The 17,997-nt window shown below is 40.9% G+C and overlaps 1 protein-coding gene and 1 long non-coding RNA gene across 10 annotated transcripts in view; one reads left to right on the top strand and one right to left on the bottom strand.

Moving 5' to 3' along the window:
- The first annotated feature begins 5,020 nt into the window (after positions 1-5,020).
- ATP11B (ATPase phospholipid transporting 11B (putative)) overlaps positions 5,021-17,997 on the top strand; it is an 80,252-nt gene continuing 67,275 nt past the window's right edge. For 8 of the 9 annotated variants that reach the window (XR_014547951.1, XR_014547952.1, XR_014547953.1 and 5 more), the window contains exon 1: positions 5,040-5,531. Coding sequence is in view for 5 of the 9 variants with exons in the window: in XM_083613143.1 (XP_083469269.1) it covers positions 5,505-5,531 (27 nt within the window). In the remaining 4 variants the exon portion in view is untranslated. Of the gene's footprint in view, positions 5,532-17,997 lie in introns of all 9 variants that reach the window. The other variant, XM_083613140.1, reaches the window with a different exon arrangement.
- LOC310762471 lies at positions 12,379-17,850 on the bottom strand. Its single transcript, XR_014547992.1, has 3 exons — positions 16,632-17,850; positions 14,290-16,399; positions 12,379-12,506 (listed from the first exon to the last, which is right to left on the bottom strand). It is a non-coding gene; the product is annotated as an uncharacterized lncRNA (long non-coding RNA).

Genomic DNA, 17,997 nt, shown 5'->3' with positions numbered 1-17,997 from the left:
AGTCTTAAGTTCAGTTAGCCACATTTCCACATCAGTTTGCACTGGGGGGTGGGGTGTACTTATGAAAATGTCCCACGATTTCAGTGCACATTTGCACAAGTAATTTCCCCTACTATAATGATATTGTGTTCTTTCTACAAATACATGCACAGTTTCCCCTTAGTAGACACATTCTTTGGCTGCAGAACTACATCACAAAATAGGGAGAAGCGTGGATTTTGAAGGACTGCTGCATTTCGGTTCACATATTGCTTTGGGAAGTGCAAATTATGCAGGTTTGTACTAAAATGTGAATGAAACCAAATTTCTCCCCCAACCCACTTCATATCCAAGGCACAATAGATCTAAAATTCAAAGAAGGTCACTTCCAATTAAAAAAGATGGGGAAAGACCCTCTACCTGAGACTTAGGAGGGCCTCTGCCTGTCGAGCATATATAAGACTGGGCTACATGGATGGTCTGGCCAGGTGTGTGGCGTGTGTTTCTTGACAGCAGCCCGGCCACCTTTGCTGTGTAAACTTCTAAGTAAATTCCACAATGGCTCAGCACAGCTTATTTAATTGCCAAATAGAGCATTTTAATTTGTGCATTTTATTTCAGGTTCGTTGTCCAATGTTTTATGATAAACACATTGCAACCACAGGCTTGCTTTCACACAGCAATACCCATAGAAGTATGCTTACTTATTGGCTTATGATATATTCTGAGAAAGGTATCACACTGAGGTTTGGGTAGCCCTTATTTTATGCTGATTTAAAAATGATATCCAGTGCTGGACAGCACACACACATGCTTATGTTGTGTGCCCTTTCTAATTTTACATCTCCACTTTACACTGAGTCAGAGCAGTTTGCTATTTATTGTGTCAGATTCCTCAACTATTGCCTCACATCAGTTGCTGCAGGATGAATGCTCAATAAACATTGTCTAGAAGCATCCTGTATTTACTACTAGCAAGTCTGCTTAGTCTGGAAACTGTGCAGCCTGATCCTATGGTATGATTTACTCAGCAGCCAACCTAGCAGTTCAAAAGCACGTCAAAGTGCAAGTAGATAAATAGGTACCACTCCGGCGGGAAGGTAAACAGCGTTTCTGTGCGCTGCTCTGGTTCACCAGAAGCGGATTAGTCATGCTGGCCACATGACCTGGAAGCTGTACACCGGCTCCCTCGGCCAATAGAGCGAGATGAGCGCCGCAACCCCAGAGTTGTCCGCGACTGGACCTAATGGTCAGAGGTCCCTTTACCTTTACGCCCCACTAAGGGATTGCAGCCCAAGTCCAATTGGACAGTGCCCCTCCCTCTATAATCAAATCAGCGGGTCTCAAGTTAGTCATAGCACCAATATCTTCCCATTCCATTACCTGTAATGGGACTCTGAAGGAACTAAGATCCTGTTTAAAGGTGGTAAATTCTGGAAATGCATGGCTGAATCACAAATGTCAGTTTAGAAGCACAGGCTAGAAATTCACATCCCCAGTGTATACTTTTCAAGATTTTTGTATGTGTTAATAGGAAAAAGCATTTAGGTCATGTGATTTTCCACACCTGAAGAACGAAGTGGTGCAGCCCAGAAATATTCTAAATATTTTCTAGGTACTGTCGGGTGAACTAGGCCTAATTGGTGCAGGTTTGTGGGCTGCTGTGTCATGCTCTATATCCCTAGGATAATGGACCCAAATCAGTGTAGCGTTACAGCTATGGCATTAGGAGTGTACTTCAGGGATGTAACTTAAGCAGGAGAGATAAATTTAATGGACTGGAATATAAATTTTAAAAATGAACAACTTGTAATTACCCCCCTCTCTACATACACAACTCAATAGTTTTTAAGAAGTTTCTCCCACTGCAGTTAAAACACTTTCTCCTCCACCAACCACCTCTGTTCTGAAATTAAGGTACTCATCACAGTAGTACGCTAACTTCAAGTTTGTAATGGCACTGGTCTCCCATAGCTTCAAAACAAGTCCCTGGAAAGTAGATTTTAAACAGGAATTACTATTTGTTAGAACAGGTCATCTGCATAGGGATTTAGGGTCTACTCAGTTTGATGCTTTGACTATGATAAAATAAATTGAACTGAGATTAAGGCATGACCCAGGTCATACAAAGATAAAGTGTTTTTCTCTAATGTTCAAAATACTGCTCAAAACATTTTTGAAAAATAGAAAATGTACTCAATGCAAGTCCGTAGTGATTGTCTCACTCCAAGTCTCACAAGCATAGATTCATTGACATGACACAGAAACATTTTCTTTCTTTTTTTATTTATTATAATTGTTTCACTTTAATACATCACAAAAAAGAAATATAAAACAAACTTAAAACTCCTACTGAAGTTATTCAAATGCTGCTACAGACTTTAAACTGTCATTACTGTTTTTCAAATAAAGTTTAAAAACTTCCCATTTTGAGATAAATACTTCCTTTTATTTATTTTTAATTCTTTCTGATAAATTATCTAATTCCGCGTATTCAATCATTTTTTGAGTCCACTCTAATCTAGAAGGAACTTTATCACTTTTCCAATTTGTCACAATGAGTATTCTTGCTGCAACCGTAGCATAAAGAAAACATTTTCAAGTACGTATACTATCTTTATATTTTGGAAAGTTGTTTGCTTTCCATCTGTTCTCCATACATCGGACACCTCATAAAACATGATGGTTCCTGAAACTGAGGTTTTTTTTTACTACGTTTGAACACCACTGGATGTCATTTGGAATCAGTATGGTGGACTAAGTCATTCCAAATTGCATGCATTTGGACACCTCTTACCAAATTTTGCATTATGGTTCCCGAGATCAAGAAGTAAGTTTATGTTTCCCTATAATTGAAAGACATGTTGACTCAAGAGAGCAGACTGAACCTTTCAAAACTGAACTGGTATGGGTGCTTCTTAAGATATTGTCACAAAAATTTGCATGGTGGTTCCTGACATAGGGTGCAGGTTTTGCTTTGGCTGCAATTAAATGCCATTTTGAATCAAGATGAATGACTAAACCTTTCAAAGCTGCACTGATTCCTAACTCACCAACTGTCAGAAATCTTTCCTAGTGTTTAATTGCTGAGTGCTCACCAAAGTAAAACAGAACAAAACCTACAACTCCCTATAGGCAGAAAACTAGCAAAGAACAGGGTGGGGTAGAGCTTTTGCTCTGAAATGTTACTTGCAAGATGTTATTGCATATCTTTAAGTGCCTGGCAAAAACATTCCTGTATAACCAGGCCTTTAATCCCGTAACTATCTGAGACCTTTAGAAGTGACCAGGATTTCTCTCTCCTCTTGGTTTTAATGTATCTGTGTTGGGTTGGGTTCTACTGTCTGTTTGTTTGTCTGGTCGTAAATTGCTGTGGGTTGTGCTGGGCAAGATAAAGTGACTAACAAACTCAATAAAGAGTAAGACAAGCAGATCCCATGATCCAAAAGCTCATTAAATGAAAATTTCACTTATCCAAACACAATGAATTAGTACCCAAACTTCACTATACACTCCACAGACCTGAGTGTAGCACTGTAAACAAGTAAGCAACCTTTAAAAAGCATTGCTTTTTTGTGTGTTTCCTAATTATTATTATTATTATTATTATTATTATTTATTTATTTATTATTTATATCCTGCCCATCTGGCTGGGTTTCCCCAGTCACTCTGGGCGGCTTCCAACAAAACACTAAAATACAATAACCCATTAAACATTAAAAGCTTTTCCTAGTCCACTATAGCCATTTTGCCAGGATCCATGGTGGGAGGGAGGGAAGAGATTGGACAAATAAGAGAGCAATTTTCCCCTTGTTTTCCTTTTGCAAGGTTTCAAAGGGTTTTCCTGAGTTTTCTCATCATTCTGGGGTTTGTGTGTGTGTATGTCTCAAAATCCCATGGTTGGGAACGCATTAGAAATTTCCCCATAGAAATCAATGGGAAACCTAGACTCATTATGCGAACAATCGCCCAGCAAACAATTTCCTAGGAACACACTGTGTCCAGAGAGCAGACCCTGTGTGCAATAATACTAATAATTCTACCACATATTTGTGAGCCAGGCAACTTTCCACTCAGTGGCAAAACCTTGTTTGTCTCATTCATTGCTCTGTTTCATTAAAAATTGTGCACCCCTTGACTATTAAAAAAGCAAATACACACCTCAAAGTGGTTTGCAATTATTATTATTATTTGGGGAACTTTTTAATGTTTGATATTTTATTATGTTTTTATATGTGTTTGAAGCTGCCCAGAGTGGCTGGGGCAACCCAGTCAGATGGGTGGGGTAGAAATAGTAAAAATATTATTATTGAGTAGGACATCCCTATTTTCATCAGAGGAAAGGTTGGAGGCTACTGATCGTGGTGTTGTTCAATAATAATTAAAAGTCAACAAAACATTTCCAACTCTCTTTGGAGATAAAACATAATAATAATAATCACACAAGATTTTTTAAAATATCAACAACACCACTTACCGTATTTTCCCGTGCATAAGACTAGGTTTTTTTTACCCAAAAATAAAGTTTAAAATTGGGGCTTGTCTTATACACGTGTAGCGCTGAGGTGTGTTTTCTTAATTTGGAGTCCCTCAAAATAGGGGCCGTCTTTTACATGGGAGCGTCTTATACGCTCATCATCATCATTATTATTTTTACAGAAAAAGACATTATTATTTTAGATTTTTAAAATAGTAACACTTACTATCATTACCATTTTTACAGAAAAACTTATTATATTAGATCTTTAAAATAACAACAACAATTATTATCTTTATTATTTTTACAGAAAAACAAAACTTATTATTTTTATATTATATATTTAAAATAATAATAGTAATAACAACAACTATCATCATTACCATTTTTACAGAAAAAGAAAACGGCGGGGCGTGAGGAAAGCCCACAACCTTACTTTAAAAACACGCCTGCGAGGAGTTTGAAAGGCGGCGCTTGGAAGGGACTGGAATTTACCTCAGCCGCTTCTCTCCCGACTGGGCCTCTCTCCTCGCCGCGCGCTCGGCCGGGCCCCGCCCCGTTTCCCCCGGCGCGCCGTCACTTCCGCGAGGCGGGTCCCGGCGCGCGGGGAGACCCTTTTTGGTGACGGGCGCAAGGCGGCGTCGAGCGGGTGCTCCGGGATGGCGGCCGGGATGGGGCCGCGGCGTCGGCAGCGGCACCTGCGCCTCGCGCACCACCTCCGGGCCCCCGCTGCTGCCGGCGGCGGCCGCCGGGCTTCCGCCTTGCTGCTGAAGGGAAGCGCCCGGCCCCTGCGCTGATGGGGAGCGGGAGCGGCGGTTGCGAAAGAAGACGAAGAAAAAGACGACGACGGCGGAGGAGGCGGAGGAGGCGACCGCAGCAGCAGCAGCAGCACGAGCAGTAGCAGCAGCAGCAGCACCGCTAGTGCCGGACTGAGGGGCGGCGGCTTCCGTTTTTGTATTTTAAGCGGGTGGGGGGGGGGTTTCGGGAGGGGAAGCCTCGCCCGCGGAGAAGCGGGGGCTGGGAGCCACCGAAGAGGCCCGTCGAGGGGATGTGGCGGTGGATCCGGCAGCAGCTGGTAGGTGGGGCGTTGGGGTGGGGAGGGGTCTTTCCTCAGGAAAAGGGGGCTCGCTTTTGCCCCTCCCTGAGGAAAGTGTGTGTATGTGTGTGTGGGGGGGTTCCTCTTCAACTTTCTCTTCTCTCTTACTTCGCCCTCCCTCCCTCGTTTTTCTGAGGCGGGTGTCATACCTGGTCCCGTTCCCATCCTTTTTTTGTGGGGGGGGGTCCTCTTCAACTTTATCTTCTCTCTTACTTCGCCCCCTCCCTCTTTTTCTGAGGGGGGGGGTCACACCTGGTCCCGTTCCCATCCCTTTTTTTTGTGTGGAGGGGTCCCCTTCAACTTTTCTCTTTTACTTCGCCCCCTCCCTCTTTTTCTGAGGCGGGTGTCACACTTGGTCCCCTTCCCGTCCTTTTTGTGTGTGGGGGGGTGTCCTCTCCTCACTCCCACACCTCAAATAATATACTGTATTCTCTCCTCCCCTCCTTTCTTCTTGCCTCCATTAGTTTCTTGCTTTCTTTCTCTTCCCCGCCCCACTTGTTACTTTTCCAGTGGTGAAAGGGGGGCTAACTCCCCCCCCCCCCATAAAACCTGCTTACTTTCAACTTCAACACCTGCTAAGCGGGTCCTCTTTCTGCCCACCTCACCCAGCTTTTTGCACCCTGATCCCTTTAAGTTTTTAGGACTAAGCCTGAAATGGCTTTTCTTAAGGGTGCGCCAGTTTGCACATGCATGTGTGCTCTCTGGGGAGATGTGGGACATCTTGTAGCTAGCTTCCTGCTCGGTGACAAATCTGAGTCTGTTAAAAAAAGGCTTCATTGTGGCTTGTGAGTGCTGCATCTTCTTCTTTTTCTCTTTCTGCTAGCTGTTCTCTCCTCACAGGTGCAATTTCCTACTTTCAAATTTAAGCATTTTGGTTGAGTCAGTTTAGTAGCAGTAGGTGAGGGAAACATATATAGGGAAAGTTAGGTTGGGGGCCAGGTGGAGAAGGAAGTAGCCTGGGGGTACTCATAAGCCTGAAGGTGTTTGTGGGGGCAAGGTTTTTACTCTACAACGTGACCTATGACTTTATTTAATACTGGATGTAATATTTTATTTTCCATTATTCCTTCTAGAGAGCAGACACTTTAGGATCCCGTTGTTTCTTGAATGAATCATGGGGTGAGGTCTGCAGTTCTTGGACTGATGATAACGGCTTGCAATTGCCAGCAAGTTCTGGCTTTTTAAACAAGATGTTACGATTCAAAATAATTTGTATCTGATCCAAGAATGCAACTATGATGGCAGTGATATTTGACCGGGAAGTCATTGTTGGAGCCTTCTCTGATTGCTTGACCAGGGATTAGGATCACTTTTGTGCAATGGCAAAAATTTAAGCCTATTGGAAGTTTGTAAATACTGTATTTGAATAAGATTCTTTTGGCTGCTACAGGCTGCAAGCCAACTTCAAAAAGTTTTAGAAAGCTCTGGTACAGAGGGTCAGGACTGTTGCCTCTTGCCTATTTCCCTCTTAGAAGAAGAAGAATTTTATTATTTATACCCCGCCCACCTGGCTGGTTTTCCCCAACCACTCTGGGCGACTCCCAACAGATTAAAAACAGAATAAAACATCAAACATTAAAAACTTCCCTAGACAGGGATGCCTTCAGAACAAGAGAGAGAGAAGATTATCTTCTAACAGCCACTTCAGCTTCATTTTTCAATACTCAGGCTCTTGAAAACTGTTACAACAAAATAAGTAAAGTAATAAATGTAATTCAAAATGCAACAACTTCCTGCTTTTGGGAACAAAGTGTTGGATTGATAGTAATGACTTGAGGGGAGTTGCGTCCTAATGCATTACACGCCTACGCAACAGTGATGTGATATGGTAACAGACAGTAAATCTGCAGCTTGTTTACAAGGGAAGAAACAATTATTGATATCAGCTGTCTGCTCATATAAGTCATCTAGGAAGTAAACCACAACAATGTACTTAAATTTATAGAACGCTATACTAAATGAATAAAAACGTTTCAAGTACAGTATCTTACATTTTCTTAGATCCTGTTTGTTTTGCAATTGATTATATTTGCATTTACTGCATGGGTTAGCTTTTATACCATGGTTAAAGTAGCATGTGGTGGTTTATTTATAAAGATCCTAGGAGTCTTTATAATTGTTCTAAAAGAATTTGAGAGAGGCAGCTTTTTGCAAACTGCCCATATAGTGCTGCATTTTCAGTTGGAGCTTCAGTTTATATTGGTTGTCAGTCCTATGATACTTTATCACATTGGGATGATACTAGGAACAATTCTTTATGAAAGGGTTATTTTTGTCCCTGTGCAGTTTGCTAATCTGTTGTCTAGGATGGATTCTTTTTTATTATACTACAGCTGTTGGGAGAGGTTTTTCAGATTCTTTGGTTTATCTTGGCTGCATTAATATTTCAGATATGACTGATATCTGATATGTCTTTTATTACTGCTATGTCTTTTATTTCACTTAAACATAGCTGTTTTTATTGATGGGTTCAACTAACTGATAGCTTCCTAACACAACAATCTTGAAACTATTGCATGTGTGTAGGGTGGCACTAGCATGCCATGATAGATCTGCTAATGGGCTGTGAGAAATAGCTTAAAGACTCATGTGAGCCGAAAGCACCCAACCAGATGCTTCTTTGTACTGTACAGTTCACTCCTCTGGCTTTTCCTTCTTCCAAGTCAGCTGTCATGCTCAGAACAGTGACTCTCTTAGAAAAAATATGTGGTAGACTCCTCTAGTGTAACTCAGTAACTTTTCTGCATCTGAGTGCAGAGTGTCTCTCATTTTAATTCAGAAAAGCAAACCCTGAGTTTTAAATAATATTAGCTACACTGGACACTCTCTGTGGAAAGGCAGGCATAAAGTTGTACATCTCAGCAGTGGGAACCTTGCTCTAAATAGGGAGCAGAGAAAGATAATTATTTTTAGTTGCATTCTAATAGTTCACATTTTGGCCCCCTGACCATTATATTTAACTGTACTATGTCAATTTTATGACCAAAAGTTTTATGTGTGTTTGGTGGAGGGAACTTGGTTTTTAACTTTTGCCTTTTTTAAAAAACGAACAAATCTTTGGTTGTGTATTTTGGTTACTTGCATATGAACAACCAGATACCTTTTCCTTTTAACATTACAATGAGTAATTTTTACATGGGGCTAACTTTATTCCTTCATTATTACGATATTACCAGATACTACAGTGGTACCTCGGGTTAAGTACTTAATTCGTTCTGGAGGTCTGTTCTTAACCTGAAGCACCACTTTAGCTAATGTGGCCTCCAGCTGCCGGAGCACGATTTCTGATCTCATCCTGAAGCAAAGTTCTTAACCTGAGGTAATATTTCTGGGTTAGCAGAGTCTGTAACCTGAAGCGTCTGTAACCCGAGGTACCACTGTATAATAAGCTAAATGTGGTGCTGAGAGAATGCTTTATCTGCAAGCTCAAAAGCTGGGGTTTTTGCATGTAATAAATGTATGTTTGCATGTAATAAATGCATGTTTGATAGACTTGATAGGGACACAGGTGGCGCTGTGGGTTAAACCACAGAGCCTAGGACTTGCCAATCAGAAGGTTGGCAGTTCGAATCCCAGCGACGGGGTGAGCTCCCATTGCTCGGTCCCAGCTCCTGCCCACCTAGCAGTTCGAAAGCACGTCAAAGTGCAAGTAGATAAATAGGTACCGCTCCGGCGGGAAGGTAAACGGTGTTTCCGTGCGCTGCTCTGGTTCTCCAGAATCAGCTTAGTCATGCTGGCCACATGACCCGGAAGCTGTACACCGGCTCCCTCGGCCAATAAAGTGAGATGAGCACCGCAACCCCAGAGTCGGTCACGACTGGACCTAATGGTCAGGGGTCCCTTTACCTTTACCCTCATGGGAGAGCTCCTTTTGTTAGGATAGTCAATTTTCTTAGCTTTCAAATTGCAGCGCTTATTACCTGTAATATCCCACATGGCTATTCCTTCAAAGCCAGGTTGTTCTCTTCCTCTGTACATAACACTTCCTGAATAGCAGGGAAGAAGAATAACTCATCAAGGTGTGGTGGTGAATGTTCCTTGAATAGGGAAGAGATACCTGTCAGTAGAGACAAGGTGTGGGTAGCATACTTGTTGAAAACACAGTGGGAAGAATGTTTACTTGGTTGCTTTGGATTTGAAAAAAGATGTAAGCTGAGCAAAAGTTGAATTTGTGTGTTGGAAGCAGCAGTTCATAAAAATTTATTAAAATTTATTAAAATTAGTGTTTCAGTACAATGAAGCAGGGAATTTAAAGTTAAAGGCAATTAGATCCTTTAGCCTCATCGAACTTCAGACATCCCTGGGTTCCAGACTAGACCCCACATGGTGAACAATTTAAAGTGATGGATGGGATACTTCATGGCATGGGATCTTGAATTGTAAGATCAGAGTGCCCCGTTGAAACCAATAGCTGTTCCACTCCTCCAGCTTGTCACAGTAGCACTTGCAGTGGCTATATAGGGAGCTTGTGTGTGTGCACTTGCCAAAGATTGGCTATCTGCAGTGCAAAGTAGAAGAGTCGGCACAGTTGATTGTTCTGAAATTGGATTAAAATCCAAGGCTTAATGCAGTTGCCAAGAGTGTAGAAGTTAGGTCAAATTCAGTGATGAGAGCATGAATAAAGTTTTGAGCAACCATAGCAAAGAGGAAGGTTTGATAACTTAATTATTTCATTTATTTAACCGGATTGTTTTTGTAGCATCCAGATAATCCCATTTACCTATTTGCATTTGCATTCCTTGAGAAATGGAATGGTGGTTCTTTCCTATTGCTCCCTTTTAATTCTGAACTCTGATGGTGAATACCGTAAAAATGGAGCCAAAATGGGGTCACTGAGAAGCCAGAAGGGGAAAATCTGAATTATTGTGGGAAACCTGATAGTTACAAAAAGTACATTAAAAATATATTTAAAAAACCCCATACCCACCTCAAGAGCCCAGTGAGGACTGAGCATGCCCTGCAAAATACTGTGTAATAAGCATATTGTATGTTTGTTGTGGGGGGAGGGGAATTGAAAAGCAGGTGGGGTGGAATTGAGTCTCCTAGTGGAGAACATGGTTGGTTGGAACCCTGAACAACAGAACTCCTAACATTTGTTGCAGGTCCCACTTGTACTATTATTAATGAGATTCCAGCTACAGAACACTTATGATTGGGGTGAGGAAAATCAGGGGGCAAAAGCACCTTCCCAAGCAACTTGGAAGGATATAGAATCCCAAAATTATTTTATTTTCTAAGGAAAATGGTCACTGATTTTTGCCAGAGTGTTATATCATGTACCACTGGCCTATTAGCATTTTCTGTCTTGCAAAGAAGCCAATTCTAGTGTCTCACTGTTCTCTGAAATAATAATTGAAAGAGTTGTTTGCTTTCATTATAATGCATAAACATGTACGACTGTGCTATCAGAATGTCCAAAGAGAATAACAATTGCACAGCTTTGCAAACAGGCACCAAGATCTGCAAATGCTTTGCTATAGAGTTCGGTTAGGAAGTAGGAGTTTTTCTTTACAGTGTTCTTTTACTCCTCCTAATTTATATAATAAAGGAGAATGATAATCACAATTTATTGTACAGCTGTTAAACGCCTACATCTAGCACTTCTATATGGCAATGAGCACTACAGTTTCTATATACACCGTTTAATCTTGTGTCTATGATTTTTTTGATTCTGTGTGTTCCTTACATATGTTTACTGTATATCCTGCCTTTCTCCACCAAGTGTACATGGGGCATCTCACCATAGAAAAAAGGACTGGTATAGCAAAATGATAATATATCACTGTGGCATGCAGTGACAGGGGCCAAGTGTACATGGCTGCCACAACTGGGAAGGCCCCTCCTTTCTGCCCATCCATAACATCTCAGATGGCAAGGGCACACAGAGGACAGTCTCCATAGAGAGGCAGAGTTCTCAGGCTTGTTCATATGCAAGGAGGCGATTCAGAGATGCCCTGGCCTCAGACAGTTAGTTGATTTAAAGGTCAAAGCCAGTGCCTTAAATCCAGTCCAGGAACAAATTGGCTGTCAGCGCAGTTAGTAAAGGATTGGAGTAATATGCTCTGATCTCATAGTCCCTTCCCAAACCCTGGGAACCCCATGGGGAGCATGTTACAATAGTCCAGCTTGGAGGAGACTAGAGTATGAATGAATGAATGACTAAACTAAGTTTGGTTCCTGCTCAGAAGCATGCAGCTGTCTTTCCAGATCAACCTGATTAGAGACAATTCTACCCCACACCTGAGTATCTAGGATTACCCTGAAATGGCAAATCTCTTACTTTAGAGGAAATATAACCCCAATCAGGACAAGTTGAACACCACTCCAGGGGTCATCAAATTTCCCAGTCAACAGTACCTCCATCTCATTTGGATTAAGTCCCCACCACCACCACCACCAAATCTGTCTGGTCCAAAATGGCATTATTCAGTTATACAGTGAGAAAACTTTTCACATCCTCATGTTATGTGTAGAAATTTGAGAGAAAACATCAGGATACAAACAAATTTGTCACTATATGAGTCTAAATCTACTTTTCGCCAGGATTAATCTTTGCTCTAGAATTCTAATCATCAAAAAGCAGAAGTATCTGTAGGCATTACTTTTTCAAAATATTTTTGTATTACTTTCATTGAAATTGATTCTGCAACAGTTTACAAAAAAAATAACGCAGTACATAAGAGCAACGTAATAGAATTTTAAAAATCTAATTTTGTAATGGAGATACAGAGCTGGTACTAGAATAAGGAAAGGAGGAAATAAATAAATAAGAATATAAGGAATATAAGGAAATATAAAGAATATAAGGAAAATAAGGAAATAAATAAATAAGAATTCCAGAAGTTCAAGATCCTACAGCAGTTGTTGGAGTCATTTCAAGTCCCATTTCTAGCACTGAAGTATTAGAATGGCTAGGAGTGAGCCAGCTGGGTTATTCTTGTATTGCAAACAGACCTTGTGGTAAAAAAGATTTTGGATATTGTAAAAACTGTCACTGGGAGAAGCCTTTCCGAAAGCTGATATGGATGCAGTAAATGGAATGCTAGGCATGGGCTTCAGGTTCTTGGTTTCACATGCTTCCTTTGCGGTGAATGCAGATAAGAAAGTCTCGGCCATAGTTCACCTTTTCCCAGTAGGAATAATAGTGACTTAACTGGACTATTGTGAGGAGTACGAAGAGATAAGGAGTGCTATGTAAATGAAATTCAGTGCTGCTTATCGGCAGTGAAGGAGCCAGTAACCTTCTCTAGCCTGAGTGAATTTGTGGGAAAGTTGCATAACATGCTAGGTGCAGCTATTTGTGCAGAAAAGCCCAGCCAAATTGGAAAGAAGCAGTTAGCAAGCCAGCTGCACTGATTCAGTAATAAATACTGTGTTAATAGACATTGGTTTTGAAGCATGAGCCCTGGATAAGCTCCTGCAGTGTTGTGCAGGATGTTGGAAGCAAAGTGGAGGAGAAAGGGTGGATTCCTCAAGGCAACCAAGTTTTACCCATTTTGAAATTCTTATATTTCTTGAGCAGGCATGCATATTAACTAGTTGCTATAACAAAAAGTATATTGGTTAGGAGCTAAATTGAGCATTTGTATAATCCAAGAGCGTGTTTGGAAGCGTTGTAAATATCCACAAATTTGAGAACTGAATAGATTGCAGAGGTGTTTGGAAGGACATGGAATGAGTACAAAATTTCATCTCTAGAAGTTATCTAGAACACTAGTCTTCAGCTGGTGGGCCAGGAGCTTAGGACCCACTAGTGGGTTGTGGCCTGGTCCATGCCATTATATGGTAAAAGTTTAAAGTATTGGTACCCAAAGGAATGTTTGTCCTGGGTCTGAAGAGCTTGATGACACCTGCTGTATATGATCCTGGTGAAATCACCTGTGCTAACTTGCTATTCAACAAGTTCATTAGGAAGCCCGGTATAAAAACAACCTGCAATTCATTGTGTCATTCAAGAGTACTTCATGTCTGTTTCTTTATGGGTGTTTCCATAGAAAAGCAGCCTTTAATTTTAAATAAGTGTATGAGGAAGAGAGGGTTTTCGTGTTCTAAGGATTTAGTCTTAATGTGGTTTAAGTAAGGCTTAGCCTTATTGAAATCTCATATTATTATTATTATTATTATTATTATTATTATTATTATTATTTTAAAAATGAACTTTATTTGACCCTGGGTGGAGAGAGCCTGGCTCATCCCTGGCTGTTGATTGGGCATCTGCTTTTATTCTCCAGCTTTCCTTAAGCTTAAGGCAAAGCTGGGAAAATAGCTGCCTCCATGCAGCCTGGAGCATGGGGAAAGCTGAGGGCTCATCCACACTTCCCTTTGCTCTGCATTTCTAGGCACACGTCTTAGCTTTCCAGGTCCAGGTCTGGTGGTGGTGGTTTCTACTGGCTCTTTCCCCACGAAAACCCATTCTTTACCACTGAATCGGAGCAAACAGCAATCTGCAGAAAACCTGAATTGACTTTTGCTCCAATTCAGCGGTAAAGAGTGGGTTTTTGTGTGGAAAGTGGTAAGCAGTGGGGCAAAAAAATCAAAACCGAAAGTGCTCGGACACTGACCAGGAGAGTGCAGATCTGGGCTTAGAAAGCACAAGGCAAAAGGTAAGTGCAGATGAGCCCTGAGCCAGGTGTTGAACTGAATTAAACACAGAGATCACAGGTTGCAGCTGTTAAAAGTAGCCTGAAGGAGACAGAACTTGCAGCACTTGCAAGGGAAAGCATTTAGAAGCACTTACGTCTGAGCATCCCCTGAAGCTTGATTTAACTTAACCTAACCAAAGGCATCTCTGAGTCTGAAAGAAGGGTGGATTTTTAAACTGCTATTGAGCTTCCTTTTGAAACAACTAGCTAGTTCCTGATAATGTGCAGTAATCCTAATAGGTCAGCCTTTCTGTTGGGGATTCTGGCATTGTTACATCATTTATGTGGAACAGATGGTGAGGGTTCTGGCGGCGACAGTGGCTGAATAAAGGATATCCCTGGCTTGGCTCCATGAATTCTCAGTGGTCTGTGGTCCCTTGAGCTTCACAATAACATGTAATTGGAGCATCACATAAAGCTAGAGTCATTTGAGAATCAGTCTGGTTTATAACAATACCTGAAACGTATTGCCGGGCTTCACACTCATCCTGTACTAAGTTGACTCTGTGTGTATAAGAACAAGTGTCTTCATTTGTGTCATGAAGGATGGAGAAGCTGTTTTTCCCCTCTGATACTGTGCACAAGCATTGCCTTTGCTGTAGTCATTTTACAGATGTTCCATTCATAAATCTCTTCTCATTTTACTTGTCCTTTTGTTATTGGTCCCAGCTACTGCTGTTGTCTTTCTCCCTGAAGCGGACACTCTGTTCTAGAAACATTTAGCTTGCCTTTCGTTGGCTTCCTGTTTAATGTAAAAACTCCACTTTTAAAAAGCAGTAAGGTAAAAGGTAAAGGAACCCTGGATGGTTAAGTCCAGTCAAAGGTGACTATGGGGTTGCAGCGCTCATCTCGCTTCAGGCCAAGGGAGCCGGCATTTGTCCACAGAAAGCTTTCCAGGTCATGTGGCCAGCATGACTATGCCGCTTCTGGCGCAATGGAACACTGTGATAGAAGCCAGAGCACACGGAAACACTGTTTACCTTCCCGCCACACAGTAGCAATGTGCAGGTCAGATATTCCTGCTTGTTCCACAAGACTAGGCATACATTTGGAAAATAAATTTATAAAATAAGCATCACTTAGGCTGCATCTGGGAACAGATACAGCTGAGAATTTTCCAAGTATTATTTGTCAGCCAGCTGCTTTTCTGCACTCAAACCTCTTTTGTGTGCCAATTTTCAATATAGCCAACTTGTTATTTGTATCTTTCGCCATGCTGGCACAAACAACTGGGCAGCATCCTCTTTGCAGGGGTGAGTTGGCAGTGCATATGGATATGCAGAGATTACTTCAAATGTTCCTTAAAAAGTTACTTTTATTAATTATTTAATGAATAAATTGTTCCCCATGAGGCATCTTGAAGTAAACACATATAGGTAGGTAGCTGTGTTGGTCTGACGCAGTAGAAATATACATATAAATAATAACAAAAATTGTCCAGTAGCACCTTAGAGACCAACTAAGTTTGTTCTTGGTATGAGCTTTCGTGTGCATGCACACTTCTTCAGATACCTTTTATTTTATATACACACACACACACACACACACAGAGAGAGAGAGAGAGAGAGAACACTTAAATATATGAAAGCAGCTAAAACACCTGCATGTTTAAATGCAGTTCATATATAACCAGTATGAAAAACACTATGTGCGTGCGCGCACACACACACAAATGTGAAAATAACTTAAAAATCAATACAAATATCAACTTGCTTATCCCACATCTTCATGAAAATTAGTTTGACTGAGAGAGAGTGCTACATTTGAAAGGGATTTTCACAACGTCTATGTATGGTACCTGCAAAATTCCCCCATTGGTGATGATTTATTCATCTTGTATATTTTTAAAAAAGTCTTAGCTGTTTTTCATTAAAAGATTCAACACAACATATATATACAGTTTAAAACTTAACAAAAAAAATGCATCCAGACAAAATCAAAAGCTAAGAACAATATAAAACAATTCCAAGGAGAATCATCTACGTTCTGAAATGTCTGGGCAAATAGGAAGGCTTTCAGTGATACCCTTACTAGCAAATTTGCCAGGAAAATCTGAAGTCTCCCATATTAAATACCTTTAGGTTAAATGATAATACACTGACCGTGGCAAAGTTTCTTTTGGAGGTTGCAATAAAAGACCATCATGCTCTAGACATAACAAAATGACTACCTTGGTCTCTTTCGCCTGTTGTTTGGTTGTTTTAACTGTACAGTGGTACCTCTGGTTACATACTTAATTCGTTCTGGAGGTCTGTTCTTAACCTGAAACTGTTCTTAACCTGAGGTACCACTTTAGCTAATGGGGCCTCCCGCTGCTGCTGTGCCGCCGCCGCCGTGTGATTTCTGTTCTCATCCTGAAGCAAAGTTCTTAACCCAAGGTACTATTTCTGGGTTAGCGGAGTCTGTAACTTGAAGCGTATGTAACCCAAGGTGCCACTGTATCTTGTTTTGAAACTGTTTTGTGGGTCTATGGACCGCTATAAAGATATTTGATTTGATACCTGTCCAGTTTCTGTAGCCTAGATTATTTACAATGGTATTTTGAATCTTTCACTATATGAATGCAACTTTGCAAATGAACTATTGAGTAGGCCCAGTTCTCTCCATGGGACTTAACTATTCCATCTAGAATTTGTGAAAGTGTCTCCTGAACCTTTTGGAAACTTCCACGTGCATAGATCTTCCACCTGCAATATGAATACTGTCAGCCAGTGCTGTCCAATGCTAGACACTTGGGAGTGCAGGAATATTTCTCAGGAACGTCTGCATAAGAGTAATTTCCAAGATCCTGTGCTGCCCACCCTGCCCCATCTGTATGCTTGTGTGTGAGGTGATATGCCAGCACATCTTGCCAAGTGCACAGTTTACATTTTTTATCAATCAAATTGAAGGACAAAGTGTTCACCTCAAGCAGCGTGCAATCAAAGAGTCTTGTGGGCCGCAGACAATTACTGCTTAAACTCCCCTCCCCCCATGTGTCTTTCTAAACAATGCCCAACACGTTTGTAAGGTCACTTCAGGGTGTGAGTGAATATTATGGAATCATAACTCTGTTTAAGGTGGAGCAAAGCTTAAAGATCAGTGCTTATCTTTGTTAGTTATGAAATTGTTTTCTTTTGTATCACTGTTAACTATGGAGTGGTGGTGGCTCTGATCCAGGAATGTTTGCACTAATGGGGCTCCCTTGGTGTGGATGGCAGACCAATAGCTTTGCGTATCCACTTGGTGGATCATTTTGCTATAGGCATGCAAAGTTCAGATAGATAGATAGATAGATAGATAGATAGATAGATAGATTTCCAATATATAACAATTACAAAAAAGAAAAAAAAATACTAAAACAAAATCCCAACTCCCTCCCTCCCCGCCCTCTTCCAGGACATACTAAATTCAGTAAACTTGTTCTCTGTGGGTGGGGTTTACTTTCCCCTCTTCACAAGATAAAAATTTGTAATAAAAGCTGACAATATTGTTTAGGGGAACTATATGCACCTGCTTCTCAGGGCTCAAAATTAGCAGGGCACCAGGCGCATTTTGCATCTAAAGATTCTCCATTTGCGAGCACCTCAAAAAGTCCAGGTGCCATTTTTCTTGCCTGGCTGACACTCAAGGATTACTGAAATGCATGCACTTTGAAGCTTCAAAGTATATGTTAAGGATAGACAATATGTTAAGGAGTTTAACAATAAAGTGTAGAAAGCAAATAGAGAGTTTTGAAAGCAAATATGGAAGCAATATTTTTATTGTAAACACCAAATTAAACATGTATTAACAATTTCTGCTAAAAATGTGATATTAACAAT

This window comes from Podarcis filfolensis (genome assembly GCF_964270895.1).
Source record: "Podarcis filfolensis genome assembly, chromosome: 5".
Taxonomy (NCBI): domain Eukaryota; kingdom Metazoa; phylum Chordata; class Lepidosauria; order Squamata; family Lacertidae; genus Podarcis; species Podarcis filfolensis.
The sequence above is the reverse complement of the archived record's forward strand: the minus strand, read 5'-3'. Positions and strand labels throughout refer to the sequence as shown.